General features: G+C 36.8%; 1 protein-coding gene across 1 annotated transcript; it reads left to right on the top strand.

Annotated features, from left to right (window-relative positions):
* Positions 1–5975: 5975 nt before the first annotated feature.
* LOC132147918 (guanine nucleotide-binding protein G(I)/G(S)/G(O) subunit gamma-13-like) lies at positions 5976–12379 on the top strand. Its single transcript, XM_059557117.1, has 3 exons — positions 5976–6594; positions 9152–9284; positions 11154–12379. Exons 2-3 carry the CDS (start codon positions 9187–9189, stop codon positions 11257–11259), a joined length of 204 nt encoding a protein of 67 aa, XP_059413100.1. The 5' UTR covers positions 5976–6594; positions 9152–9186; the 3' UTR covers positions 11260–12379.
* Positions 12380–12680: the final 301 nt, after the last annotated feature.

The following is a 12680-nucleotide window of genomic DNA, read 5'->3' as shown; positions in this document are numbered from 1 at the left end:
CGCTATTTACTTAAAACTGTTGCTTCCAGCTAAAGTACAAGTCTTCTATCCATAATATTGCTTACTCCAGTGAAAAAGTCAGACGGATGTACTGTTACTTCCTCTACAGTCAAAAATCTGGGTGTTATATGAAACAGCAACATGTCTTTTGAAAATCAAATTTCCCATGTTACAAAAACAGCATTCTTCCATCTTAGAAACATTGCCAAGTTACAAAATATGCTACCTGTTTCTGATGCAGAAAAGCTAGTTCATACATTCATGACCTCTAGACTGAACTATTGTAATGCACTTCTAGGTGGTTGTCCAGCATCTTCTATAAACAAGCTACAGGTAGTCCAAAATGCAGCTGTTGCAGAGTACTTGCCAGGTCAAGAAAATATGATAATATTACCCCAATTTTACATTGTCTGCACTGGCTACTTATTAAGTTATGTATCAGTATCAAATATTACTACTTACTTTTATGGCCCTAAATAGTTGAGCTCCTGCATATCTAATCTTCTGTCACGCTACAATCCATCCCTCTTCCTGTTACCAGCGCTCTCTCCACCCTCAAACCACAACTGAGGTGAAACCCTTGAGCAAGACACCGATCCCCCAACTGCTCCCCAGGCACCACAGCATTGGCTCCCCACTGCTCTGAGTGTGTGTTCACAGTGTGTGCATGTTTGTTCACTTCTCACTGCTGTGTGTGTGCACTTGGATGGGTTAAATGCAGAGCACAAATTCCAAGTATGGGACACAATACTTAGCCACACATTTCCTCCTTTCCCTTACTTAGAGCTTCATTACATTTGGATCCCAAACTCTGGAATAGCCTTACTGATAATGTTCGGGGTTCAAACACACTCTGTCTGTTTAAATCTAGATTAAGGACACATCAGCCAAGCATTCACATAACGTATCTCATAACCTTATGCAGTTACATCTGATCAAATGCACATTTTCATTCTTTTGCTTGGGTTGAGTGCATTATTTTTTGCTAAGTTGGAACAGCAGCTACCCTAATTTTTCTCTTTTACCTTGAATCCAGCCCTTACAAAGACCAAACACCTGAGAAGAGATCATGCCAACCCCCCCAGAAGACATCAGAGGATGCCAACCCCGAAACAACATAAACAACCAAATTTTGCATTACATGACATTAACTAACAACTTGATTCTTACTGTACATTTCTGCCATAATGGACATCAACTTGATATGGTCACCACTGATAAGCTATTACTAAATATAACGTAGAAACTTTTATTTTTTATTTTTTTGCATCGTGGAAAGCGCTATACAGATAAACTTGAATTGAATTGAACTGAAATAGGTATGAAGCAAAAACAGTTCCTTGGTTTTTGATGTGAGAGAACAACAAGGGATGAACTTTTTTTTTACTGGAAGAAGCTTAATTATGGATTATATACTTGTGTTGTGGCCAGAAATGATGGTTTAAAGTTAATGCTGGATTTATCAGCTTTGGACTCTCATTCTAAAGCCACCCATTCACTGCAGAGGATCCATTGGGGAGCAAATGATGTAATGAAGAAACAAACTAATCTAAATCTTGAATTTCCAGCAAATTCTTACTTTAAATTCTGACATATATTTATAGATATTTCAGTGAAATATTTCTTCATGTGCAGTACTCTCTAAATGTTTCTGTTACATATTGTATTGTAGTATTGTGGGAATTAGTAATGTATAATTGTATCCATTGAAATGTATAAAATGATAATGATATTTTGGCACTTTTATTGTCATGCACATTTGAGCAGAGATTTGTGATTTGACCTGCATTCACCTGGCTGGAGATGCATTATGCTGCTCTCAGAGCCACAGGTAAACCACTTAAGGTCCAGAATAAATGCAGAAATGTTGTGAATATAACATGTATTGGACTGCTACGGTCTTGATTCCTTTCAGCTGCAACCTCCATTAGAGTAGCTTACGGCCCCTTGCATTTGCTCTTTGTGTTAAAGCACTAATGGCAGTTTCTCATGGACACCCATCAATTTAGGACACATGGAACATGTCTTTATCTTCAGAATGTGGTCCCAGGCTATTAAAGGGTATCTGTGTAAATTCTCTTTAATGAAGCATCACTGCCTCTATGAACTGTTGTCCTACCTGCCACTTAGGTTACCCTTTGTACTTTTAAGCCAAAGAATAGCCAGCAGACCCATCAAAAGCTTGACCCCATTGGCAAACCATTGCAGGATGTTCTTCATTCTGGATCCATTAAGTGTATTCAGAGCAGTGCTTCATTGTGCCCGTATGCCATGTAATAAATGGTGGATGGAATAAAAATAGGATGTGCTAAAGTTAGGAAGTAAATGGCTGAAGGGAGAACTGGTCAGTAGCTATTAGTCTGTTTCTGTTTGTGAAAGACAAATATCGGAAAAAGCTAATTCAAACTGGTTAATGCATTGTCTAAATGCAGCAATGTTAAATAATACTGATAAAATGTATTGAATACACTTAAAAAGCAGTCAGTTTGGATAAAAATACCTCTTCTCATGGTTTGGTCATGACATTTGATAATACGTTTGGTGTTCTAGTACTGTGATCTGATACAGATTATACTGGAGGTTTGCAATCAACTCTCAGAATATGATTTAATCCCTCCAGAATTGTGCGTTTGTACAATCTGGTACACCATTAATCTTATCAAGCCTATATTTAGCATATGGTATTACTACTTTAAATTATATTTATCACATGTTTTGTCTATAGTATTTTAGTTGTGGTTTACTTTGGTTTCACTTTGTTCTCCATCTTCACGTTATTGACAAGATTTTGTAGTGATACAAGCAGTTCTCATTTTAGATGGATTCTGTAGCCTGTTTTTCTTGCTGCGTTTTTATGAAACAGCCATTGGTTGCCAATGTTTTTGCCTGACTTTCACCAAGAAATCCTTTTTTTTTTAGCATTAGCCAAAAATGCATTGCATGGTGACAGTGGTCTAACAAAGGGGGGCTCAACTGATCTGCTGCTCCTGCTGTCCCGCAGGCAGCTCTCCTCTTCTTACACCTCCTGATGTTGCTCTTGGGTGTGATATCACAAGACTGACATGAGTGCTGCTTTGAGATGAGCAGATGACAGATGCCCTTGTATTAGCCAACAGGCAAACTTTTTAAATCTCCATGTGAGCCGTTTGTAAGTGATTTCAGGTTTATGTCAAATTGAGTGCAAAAACATTTGCAACATTATTCAAACAAACTATAGCTCAAATATGTTATGTTTCTGTTTCACATAAATGAACAGTATTAAACAACACATAGTCTCAATCGTTTACAGTGTAATGTTTGGCCCTAGCAGTTATATAAATATAATATAAAACTGCAAGTGTTTTACAGAAGAACATTATTTTAGTTGTGGCTCTGCTGCGCTTGGATACATGAGGTTGGATGCACCAATGTACAAATGGATATAGGACAAGGACATCTTATCAGAGAGGATTGTCAAATAAATACCATTTTCTTGTTCTGTTTTTTAAACTGGTGATTCCTTATTTTGTAATGTTCCATGGCCAATTTTTCTCATTTGCTGAACTTGTGACAACAAACCTTCAGCTTCACACTGTTCACGAGCCAGAGGCATACTTTTCTTGCATGTACGGATATGACGTGAGACATGTGGGCAAATGATGTAGGCCTATATATACAATTTCCCTCAAAATCCGTTCACCAGCTCTCCAATATGAATAATCATAGAGAGCTGTAGGGATGATATATTTTTGTAGGTCAAATATTCCGGTTTCATTGTACTTAAGTGAATGGGTTTTTTGTTAAATGCCTGAAATAAGATCTCTGGTTTACACAAGATCAAGTAATTTTCACATTTTATTCTACTACATATTGTATACATCACTTATACACCTACATCACTTATACACCTATTTATTTGTTTTGCTTGTCTTGAAAAAAGCGGTCACTGTGGCACAATGGGAATACATTGTTGGGGACATTAAACAGACCAAACATGAAAACTCTGCCTCATTGTGTTTATAAGCAATGCTGACGATGAGGTCATGCGACAGTGGTGTAGTTTTAAAGCCTGCATTTAACTTTTTCACTTCTGCCGACTGTATTTCAGCTTCAAAATTCATAAAAGTTGTGTTCACTTGTCCAAAGATCCAAAAGCCAATAAAACAATCCTATCAGTCTTATTCTTGCCATTAAAGTAGAGTGGCCATTTGTAAAATGTATTAACTAATGTTAAAAATGAAGCCCTGATGTAAAGTGTGAATTAACAATAAAAAATCTAAACATTTTCAAACTATACCTATGGCACATTCTAGTCCAGATTAAAAAAACCTATTAAGTTTTAATACTTAAGTATTTAGCACTGTGATGAACATCATAGCAAATACACAAATCTGAATAGCTATTTAAAATTATTTAAATATGTTTCAGAAAGTAGTCCAGCTGGTTTATTTAAGGGGATTCCAGAATTAGGACATTTTCTGCAGTTTAGCGCCATCTGCTGTCAGAGAGTGAATGTGCTTTCATTCAGCGCGTCTCTCACGTGTTCCTCCATGTGCTTCTCTTATGTGCTTGTTTACATCAGAGCACACAGAGCCTTTCAAGCAGCAAACAGCGTTGTGCATTTTGACCAGTTGATGGGAATAGTATTTTTAAAATGCAAATTCAGATTAATTTGTAATATAATTATTTGCGGTAATTAGAAGTGCCCACGATAACAATATCGTGCATATTGATTACCATGATAAATCACATTACCGAATACTGGCACAAGTCTAAATAAATATATAAATAAATAAATAAATATATATATATATATATATATATATATATATATATATATATATATATATATATATATATATATATATATATATATATATATATACAGTACAGACCAAAAGTTTGGACACACCTTCTCATTCAAAGAGTTTTCTTTATTTTCATGACTATGAAAATTGTAGATTCACACTGAAGGCATCAAAACTATGAATTAACACATGTGGAATTATATACATAACAAAAAAGTGTGAAACAACTGAAAATATGTCATATTCTAGGTTCTTCAAAGTAGCCACCTTTTGCTTTGATTACTGCTTTGCACACTCTTTGCATTCTCTTGATGAGCTTCAAGAGGTGAAATGGACTTCCAACAGTCTTGAAGGAGTTCCCCGAGAGATGCTTAGCACTTGTTGGCCCTTTTGCCTTCTGTCTGCGGTCCAGCTCACCCTAAACCATCTCGATTGGGTTCAGGTCCGGTGACTGTGGAGGCCAGGTCATCTGGCGCAGCACCCCATCACTCTCCTTCTTGGTCAAATAGCCATTGATGCCTTCAGTGTGACTCTACAATTTTCATATACATGAAAATAAAGAAAACTCTTTGAATGAGAAGGTGTGTCCAAACTTTTGGTCTGTACTGTATATATATATTTCATATAAGTGTAGGCTATCAAAAAATGTTGACCAAGATCATCTGGCCCACATGGATTTCACATGGGCCAAATGTGGCCCGGATCTGGGCCGACACTAGCTAATGCCTTGGTAGTGTAAATGTAAATGTGTTTAATAAGTGGCATTCCAACATTGTTCATATTTAGTAAGTTCACTGTTTGTATTCCTTCAATGATCTTGACCACAGCCAGAAGCTTTTGAAAGTCTATTATTTTCAGCATTTCTTATCGCTCCAGGACGGTTTGGAGCAAGCGCTGTTTCGCGCGACATTAAAACCCCGGAGCGGATTACAGAACGCTTTGAGCAGGAAAAGCTGGGCGAATCCGCGTCAAATTCACCGATCTATATCATATATCATTATATAGAGCAATGGTCAAAATACACACCGTTCTAGTCCGCCTTTCAGACTAGGTGTTGCTTGGCAACAAGCAAAGCTTGATGTTTTGACTGGAACTATTTTATCTGGCGGAGAGAAAAGAAACAAACAACTGGACGATTTTCTTCTTGTTTACAGAACTGTTTTTTAAGCAAGAGATTCGTGCGATAAGCTTTTCCGAAAAGCATATTTGCTTTGTTATTTAATTAAGTAGGCTACCAGGACATAAATAAATTGCACAGAGGAAAAATGTAATGCTTACTTAAAAACGCTTAATCTCAAATTGGAGCCCAATCTGTCCATATTTGGGCACAGATAGTGGACTAAACGTACCAGTAGAAGCAAATGCGTCGGGGAAATCTAAACACTGCAGTGAGAATTCTAGCAAATAGGCAACGGGATATCGGGCGTCCCTTTGTCTCTAACATTAGAAGAGGCATTTAGACTTCAACACATCAACAGCATATAACCGCCCTCTGATTCCCCCCTCCCAGGCAGATTTACCCCAGCACCTCCTCTACATCGGCCCAGCAGTGGCTGAACACTTAACTCGGCTGTAAGCACTGCCAGCAGCGCAACTTCTTCAGCATCGCTTCAGCCGTCTCTGCCGCTGCTTCCGTCTCCCCGTCCAGTCCTGCGGCTGTCTGCATCGGATACACAGTCGTCCGTCGTTATTCGTCAGTTAGACACAAGCGTATGTGTTTTTGATTAAGCTGAGGACATTTCCCATAGATAAGAACAGGCTGCACCAAAGACGGGCTTCGGGTTTTACCCAAAGATACATCACCGAGGTAAGCGACACAAATGTCAATTCATAGCCTATCGATCTCATCTTTTCCGTGATTGACTCTTGATGACAGTTGACATAACTTAACATGTTAGCGTGAAATGTTAGTTAACGATTTCCATGCATTCTTTTTTTTTTTTTTCTTTTTTGCATTTTCATATTGTTTTTCCACTCCCTCCATCACCGCTGTGTCTGCCAGCGATTTTGCCGGTGTTACGTAAAACTTCGATTTTCTGCGTCCTGCTTTTATCCGTCCCTCTGTTTGGATAAATAAAATAAAATCATTGGGTTATTTAAATGTAGCCTATATTTACAGGAAGGGGGACATTAAGAAGCCTACAATCCAGCCTCAGTCTGCAATATAGCTTCCTAATAGTTTTATCTGCTCTGGGAAACCTAAATAAACCCATTGGAGGTAACTGAGATACAGCAAGTCATGCTGGTCTTCATCAGATGATCATGTAGCTACAGAAATTGTGGTATCACATTTATTGTCAGATATGATTTTTCTTCTTCTTTAGTTCTTTCCACACCAGTTTATCAGTTAGGACACAACATAGGCTACATGTATCATAAGTGCTTTATAGTTTAGTAATTGTTACATTTTGAATAATTTGTAAAAAATTAAGCTGAAATTGAATCCTTGCTAGTTAGATGCAATGTGGTGATGACCTACATCACTGATCGACCTACATGAAGAACTTGGCTTGGGAAGTTCATCCTGGTCCTCCATCTAAAATGTCACACTGTACTGATGAATACACATAATATTATGAACATTATGAACCTGATGAATAGTATCATTCATTCATTTCATCTAAGATTTGATGCATCAATAATATTTGGTTTGTGACTAATGGGTGAGTGGAAAAAAAGAGGTTTATGGCTTGCGGTAAACTGGTGTATATTCTGGGACACTATTGATTGTGTTTTTGTATAGGGCATCAGTGAAGCACTGAAATCAGTGTATTTACCTCCTGGCAATAACTGATTTCTGCTACCATTGTATTGGTGCACAATGTCACATTTAAAAAGTATTTCTTGATTATCGCCGAATGAATGGTGTATTTATGGATGGTTTGAAAGAAGTGAGAAGTTTTACAGTTTGTGAAACATCTTTGTCCCCCAACCATTTCTGAGCATCACGTTGATTTGAAAAAAAAAAAGCCCAATCTCCCAGCTGCTCTGAGTGTGTTTAGTCCCAGATAGTGAAATCAGAGCTTTTAGAGTGCAAGGCTCCAGTGTCTGGCTGGTGTTGCTGGGAAGCGCTTAAAAGCCTTTATGGGACGGATGTAGAGAGGCAGCAGAACATCTGCATGCTGAACTGTCTCTGCTCTCTGGCTCACACATGCCCTAAAGCTGGACTCCTCTCAACACCCAAAACTCTCAAGACTCAAACTCTGATATCCCCTTAACTGCTGCTAAGAGAGAAGGAAGCATTAGACAAGCATCTAATTACTGAAATCTTTATTTATTTGAAAGCCATACATTCATGCACAGTACATCCCAGAACAAAATATGGAGGGGAGAAAACAGAATATCTGCGGTTGCAGTATATTCAGTGTTGAAATGTTTTGTCCGGTAATCTAAGCTGTGGTGACATCTATTTAACAAAAAATTAGCATGAATTAGCCTTATGACATTAGACTGCATTAAATAAAACATATTTTTAATATATAGAATAGATGGAAACAGCCCTTTAAAGTAATAACCATACACTTTCACCTTTGTGAAATAAAAAAAACAAGAGCAGTCAAATAAAAAAAGAACAATGTAATTAATGAATCAAATGCTAAATAAAAAATGCATCAAGTATACCAATAATTGCTGGAAAAGCCCAAAATAAATGATCATGGTAGCAACTGAATAAACATTACAAAAAGTGGTTTCGTTGTTTATTTTCCTATCATGGAACATATGCAAAGAGTTCAGCATGGGAATACAAATCACATTCATAAATCCTTATACATACAAGTCACATTCATGAATCCATATACATAAAAATCACATCCATAAATCCTTATACATACCAATCACATTCATAAATCCTTTTACATACAAATCACATTCATAAGTCCTTATACATACAAATCACATCCATAAATCCTTATACATACCAATCACATTCATAAATCCTTATACATACCAATCACATTCATAAATCCTTTTACATACAAATCACATTCATAAGTCCTTATACATACAAATCACATCCATAAATCCTTATACATAAAAATCACATCCATAAATCCTTATACAAACCAATCACATTCATAAATCCTTTTACATACAAATCACATTCAAAAATCCTTATACATACAAATAGCGTGAGGTGCTGATTTAGCAAGATTATTAATTGCAATCCTCATCGATTAATGCAAAATCAGCTACATTTGTATGTTACATTTACATTTTGAGTCTGCACATTCACCTGTCTAAAAACTCCTTTGGGTGGCTATTGAAAGAATCACTGAGTCATGTAAAAGATCCACTAAAGCAATTTAAGTACGAGCATCTGTTTTAGGACACAATGTGCAAAAACAGTCTTCTTTCTTGTTTAGGTTTAGTTTGATCAGCTCCACATCAAGCCACAGTCATGGATGAGATGGACTTGCCCCAGATGAAGAAGGAGGTAGAAAGCCTCAAGTACCAGCTGGCCTTCAAACGGGAGAAATCCTCAAAGACAGTGACAGAGTGAGTGTGCGCTCTTTTGTTCTTCACACTGTGATAGTCTCTGTTCCAACCCATATATTTTACGCTGTCGCCCCACATCACAACAGAGAAGATAATGACTTCTTCTACCCTCCTTCTATTTTTGTTGCTTTTCGTCACATAATCTCGTACAGAGAAACCTAACAGCAAGTCATTAGAACGTCACCCATGTATTCTGTCCTTTTATTACACAAATACTTGATTGTAATTGGTCAAAATGGCATTGACCAGTCGATGTTTTGTAATGATGACTTCTAAACTATACAGTGGTTGTTTTGGCAATATATTAGTTCTATATGTTAATTTATCATATTGATCTGTGACCTCTCTCTTTTAGCATACTAATGCTAATTAAGACTATAGGTAATCGGAGCAATTTTGTGATTTTTAAAAAAAATTGCACTTTAAAAGTGCAATATTTCAGTAATATTTCAGTATAAACTACAGTGCAAAGCTGCATTTATTTGTTTAAAATGTAAAAAAATTGTGAAACAGAATTAGAATTTAAAATAGAATTGAAATGTTCTATTTTATACATTTAAAAATTTAATTTATTCTTACGATGGCAAATCTGAATATTCGGCCGTCATTATTTCAGTCTTCAGTGTCACACGATCCTTCAGAAATAATTTTATTATGGCTGAATGGCTGCTTGATATATGAAACAGTTGCTTGATATATGTTTTGGAAACCGCAATGGATTAAAAAAATAACAATTAAAAAGAACAGCATTTATTGGAGATCTTTTTGTAATGTGAATTGTCTTTACTGTCAAATTTGAATGGTAGTGTACTGTATATGGTCAACATAAAACCTAAACAATATATATTAATATTGTTATGTTGTCTGTGCCACTTTTTTTTTTTTATTGTAACAGACTATTTTTAGCTGTAGCTTTAAGATAATGTAAGTACTGGAGGTGAATATAAGTAATACAGGTAAATAATTAATATAATAATAATAAAATAGCTTGAATTAGTATTTATTGTCTCTCTGTTTATTAATTTGGTAAATAGTTGTCTAATATGCAAAAAAAAAAAAAATACAAAAATTGCTTTTGGCCTAACTTATCCACTCACCATACCTCATAAATCCTGTTGTGGAGTGTAATCAGTTTTGTCAGTGGATCTGTTTCCTGATTGAATAACCCTTATGCCACCATGAACTCACTGCAGTTATTTCTGAATTTTCAGGTTCACCTCGTGTCACAAATTAGGCTGCCCAGAGGCCAGGTCCTCTTGGTGATTGTTCAGGACAAAGCTAATGCTCTAAGATCTCTGGTGCTTTACTCTTCAATTTGAGAACAAGCATGGCTCTTAGTCACACCCTCCACTGTCACATTACAGTGACATCTCATTTCCCTGCGTCCCAGGGCTCTCTTCCTGAAATATTCACAATAGTAATTTCTCTTTTAGAAATGACCTTTTACCGGCCAGTAGTGCACAGCCCAGTTTACTCCAGCATACTGGTTCTTTCAGTGTTATTGTGCAGTTTAGCTGAATAAGCACTTGTGGAGACATAATGTTGGGTCATGATGACTTAATTGCATCTGGGTTTGGATGGAGTCTAAGAATATCACTCTCATCTTTGACACACCATTTCTATTAATCGCCCGTGATGGATGGTGCTTCAGCAAAGAAGTTATGTGATTATCACCCTCATTTATCATTTGTTCAACATGGGTGCGATCTTGCATGGCCCTGATTCCTTAACACTCAGCATCCATGTTCAAAGTGACACACATTCAGAGCAAATCTCTGCTCTATTCACTTCTAAATAGTACTCAAATGCAATGTTTGTTACTTTAAATAGATTACGCAGTTATCATTGTGTCTTTCTTCCTCTCCTCAGCCTGGTGAAGTGGATCGAGGAGTGTGTGCCTGAGGACCCTTTCCTGAATCCTGAGCTGATGAAGAACAATCCATGGGTGGAGAAGGGCAAGTGTGTGCTTCTATAAAAGAGAAGCAGCAGCAGCAGCAGCAGCAGCGGTCGCCCCAGCTCTCCGTCTGAGCCTCCACCAGCCTGACAGGATCACACGGCGCTTGCTCTTTCTGTTTCATTCCCTCACCATGAATGTACAGCAGTTTAGCATCCACTGCACAACTAAAAAACACACTAACACACACATTAGCTCTATATAGTCACTTGCAGAATTTGACACTTTGACATGCGTAACTATGATATTTATAACCATCAATATATGCAGTTAGTGGAATTTCTCTTGCCTATTCGGCTTTAGTGTTGTCGCCGCTGCTTGCATGCTTGATCTTGAGTTCAAGCATGTAGTGTCGACATGGAAATGCCAGAAAAGGCCTGTTAGACAACATACCGCATGACAGAGGCGAAATGAAATGGCAAAAGAATGGCTCAAAAAGGCAAAGGCAGCAAATCTGTGAGTTTCCCTCTGTTATGCAGCATGTTCAGTTCTCCTGCAGGCCCGTGCACTATTTACACCACACTCAGCACTCTCACTTACAGACCATTTTTAAACATGTACAGATCATTTTAATTTATTAACTTATTTATGAGCATTAATTTATTTATTTATGGTTTGATTCACTACCGAAGCTGTCGGCGCTGACTGCTTTAGAATCTACAATGGACCTGCTGTTGTTCAACTGCACCCTTCCTTCCTTGAAAGCTAAAGGATAAAAAAAAAATTGCATCTTGCCAGGTCACCATCGAATACTGCCTTGTACACAATTTCCTTAAAAAGAATGTATGTGTGTTGTGAGGGACAAGTAAACCATCAGCACCCTTAAACATTGAATGGATATGCAAACGGAGAGGTTGTGCACTGGCCAAGGCTTCTTTTTTTCTTAGATTAATAGCTCAATCTGCACTCATGGCAAGGATGTGGGGTTAATTTATGACTTTTGATTTGTTCATGTTTTTATATATTCAAACAGTAGAAACCTGTCTAATTATCAAGAGGTGTGTTACTTATGAGAATGCTTTGAGAAAATATGCATAAGATCAAGTACTAGTTTAATAAAAAAGCAATAAGCTATTACATTTTTTTATTGAATGTTTTACAAAACATCTTATTGAATAAAGTAGAGGATTTTTAGACAGGCTTTATGTCATTTGTGTGTTTCAATTGGGTGTGTGTCATGGGTTTGGCAAAATAACAGTTACTGATTACAGTAACAATATAACACATTAGTTTTAGAATGTACTTATACAATAATAAATTCTGATAAAAAAGAAAACAATAATTAATCAAGTCCCTTCACCCCATTATGGAGCCCTGCACATGACATGCAAGGAAAATAAAAACATTATTGCTGCCATAAATTTAGAGTTTGTTCTCATTAATTAATAAAAAAAAATATATATATAAAAAAAATCACCAGTTTGTGCTAATCTGTTCCCTCA

This window comes from Carassius carassius, chromosome 1, assembly GCF_963082965.1.
Source record: "Carassius carassius chromosome 1, fCarCar2.1, whole genome shotgun sequence".
Lineage (NCBI taxonomy): Eukaryota > Metazoa > Chordata > Actinopteri > Cypriniformes > Cyprinidae > Carassius > Carassius carassius.
The sequence above is the reverse complement of the archived record's forward strand: the minus strand, read 5'-3'. Positions and strand labels throughout refer to the sequence as shown.

Bases quoted from the DNA above. Each gene is read 5' to 3' on its own strand.
- LOC132147918 (XM_059557117.1), top strand. From the start codon at position 9,187: ATGGATGAGATGGACTTGCCCCAGATGAAGAAGGAGGTAGAAAGCCTC. The intron at 9,285-11,153 runs GTGAGTGTGCGC...TCCTCTCCTCAG, and splicing joins TCCTCAAAGACAGTGACAGA to CCTGGTGAAGTGGATCGAGG.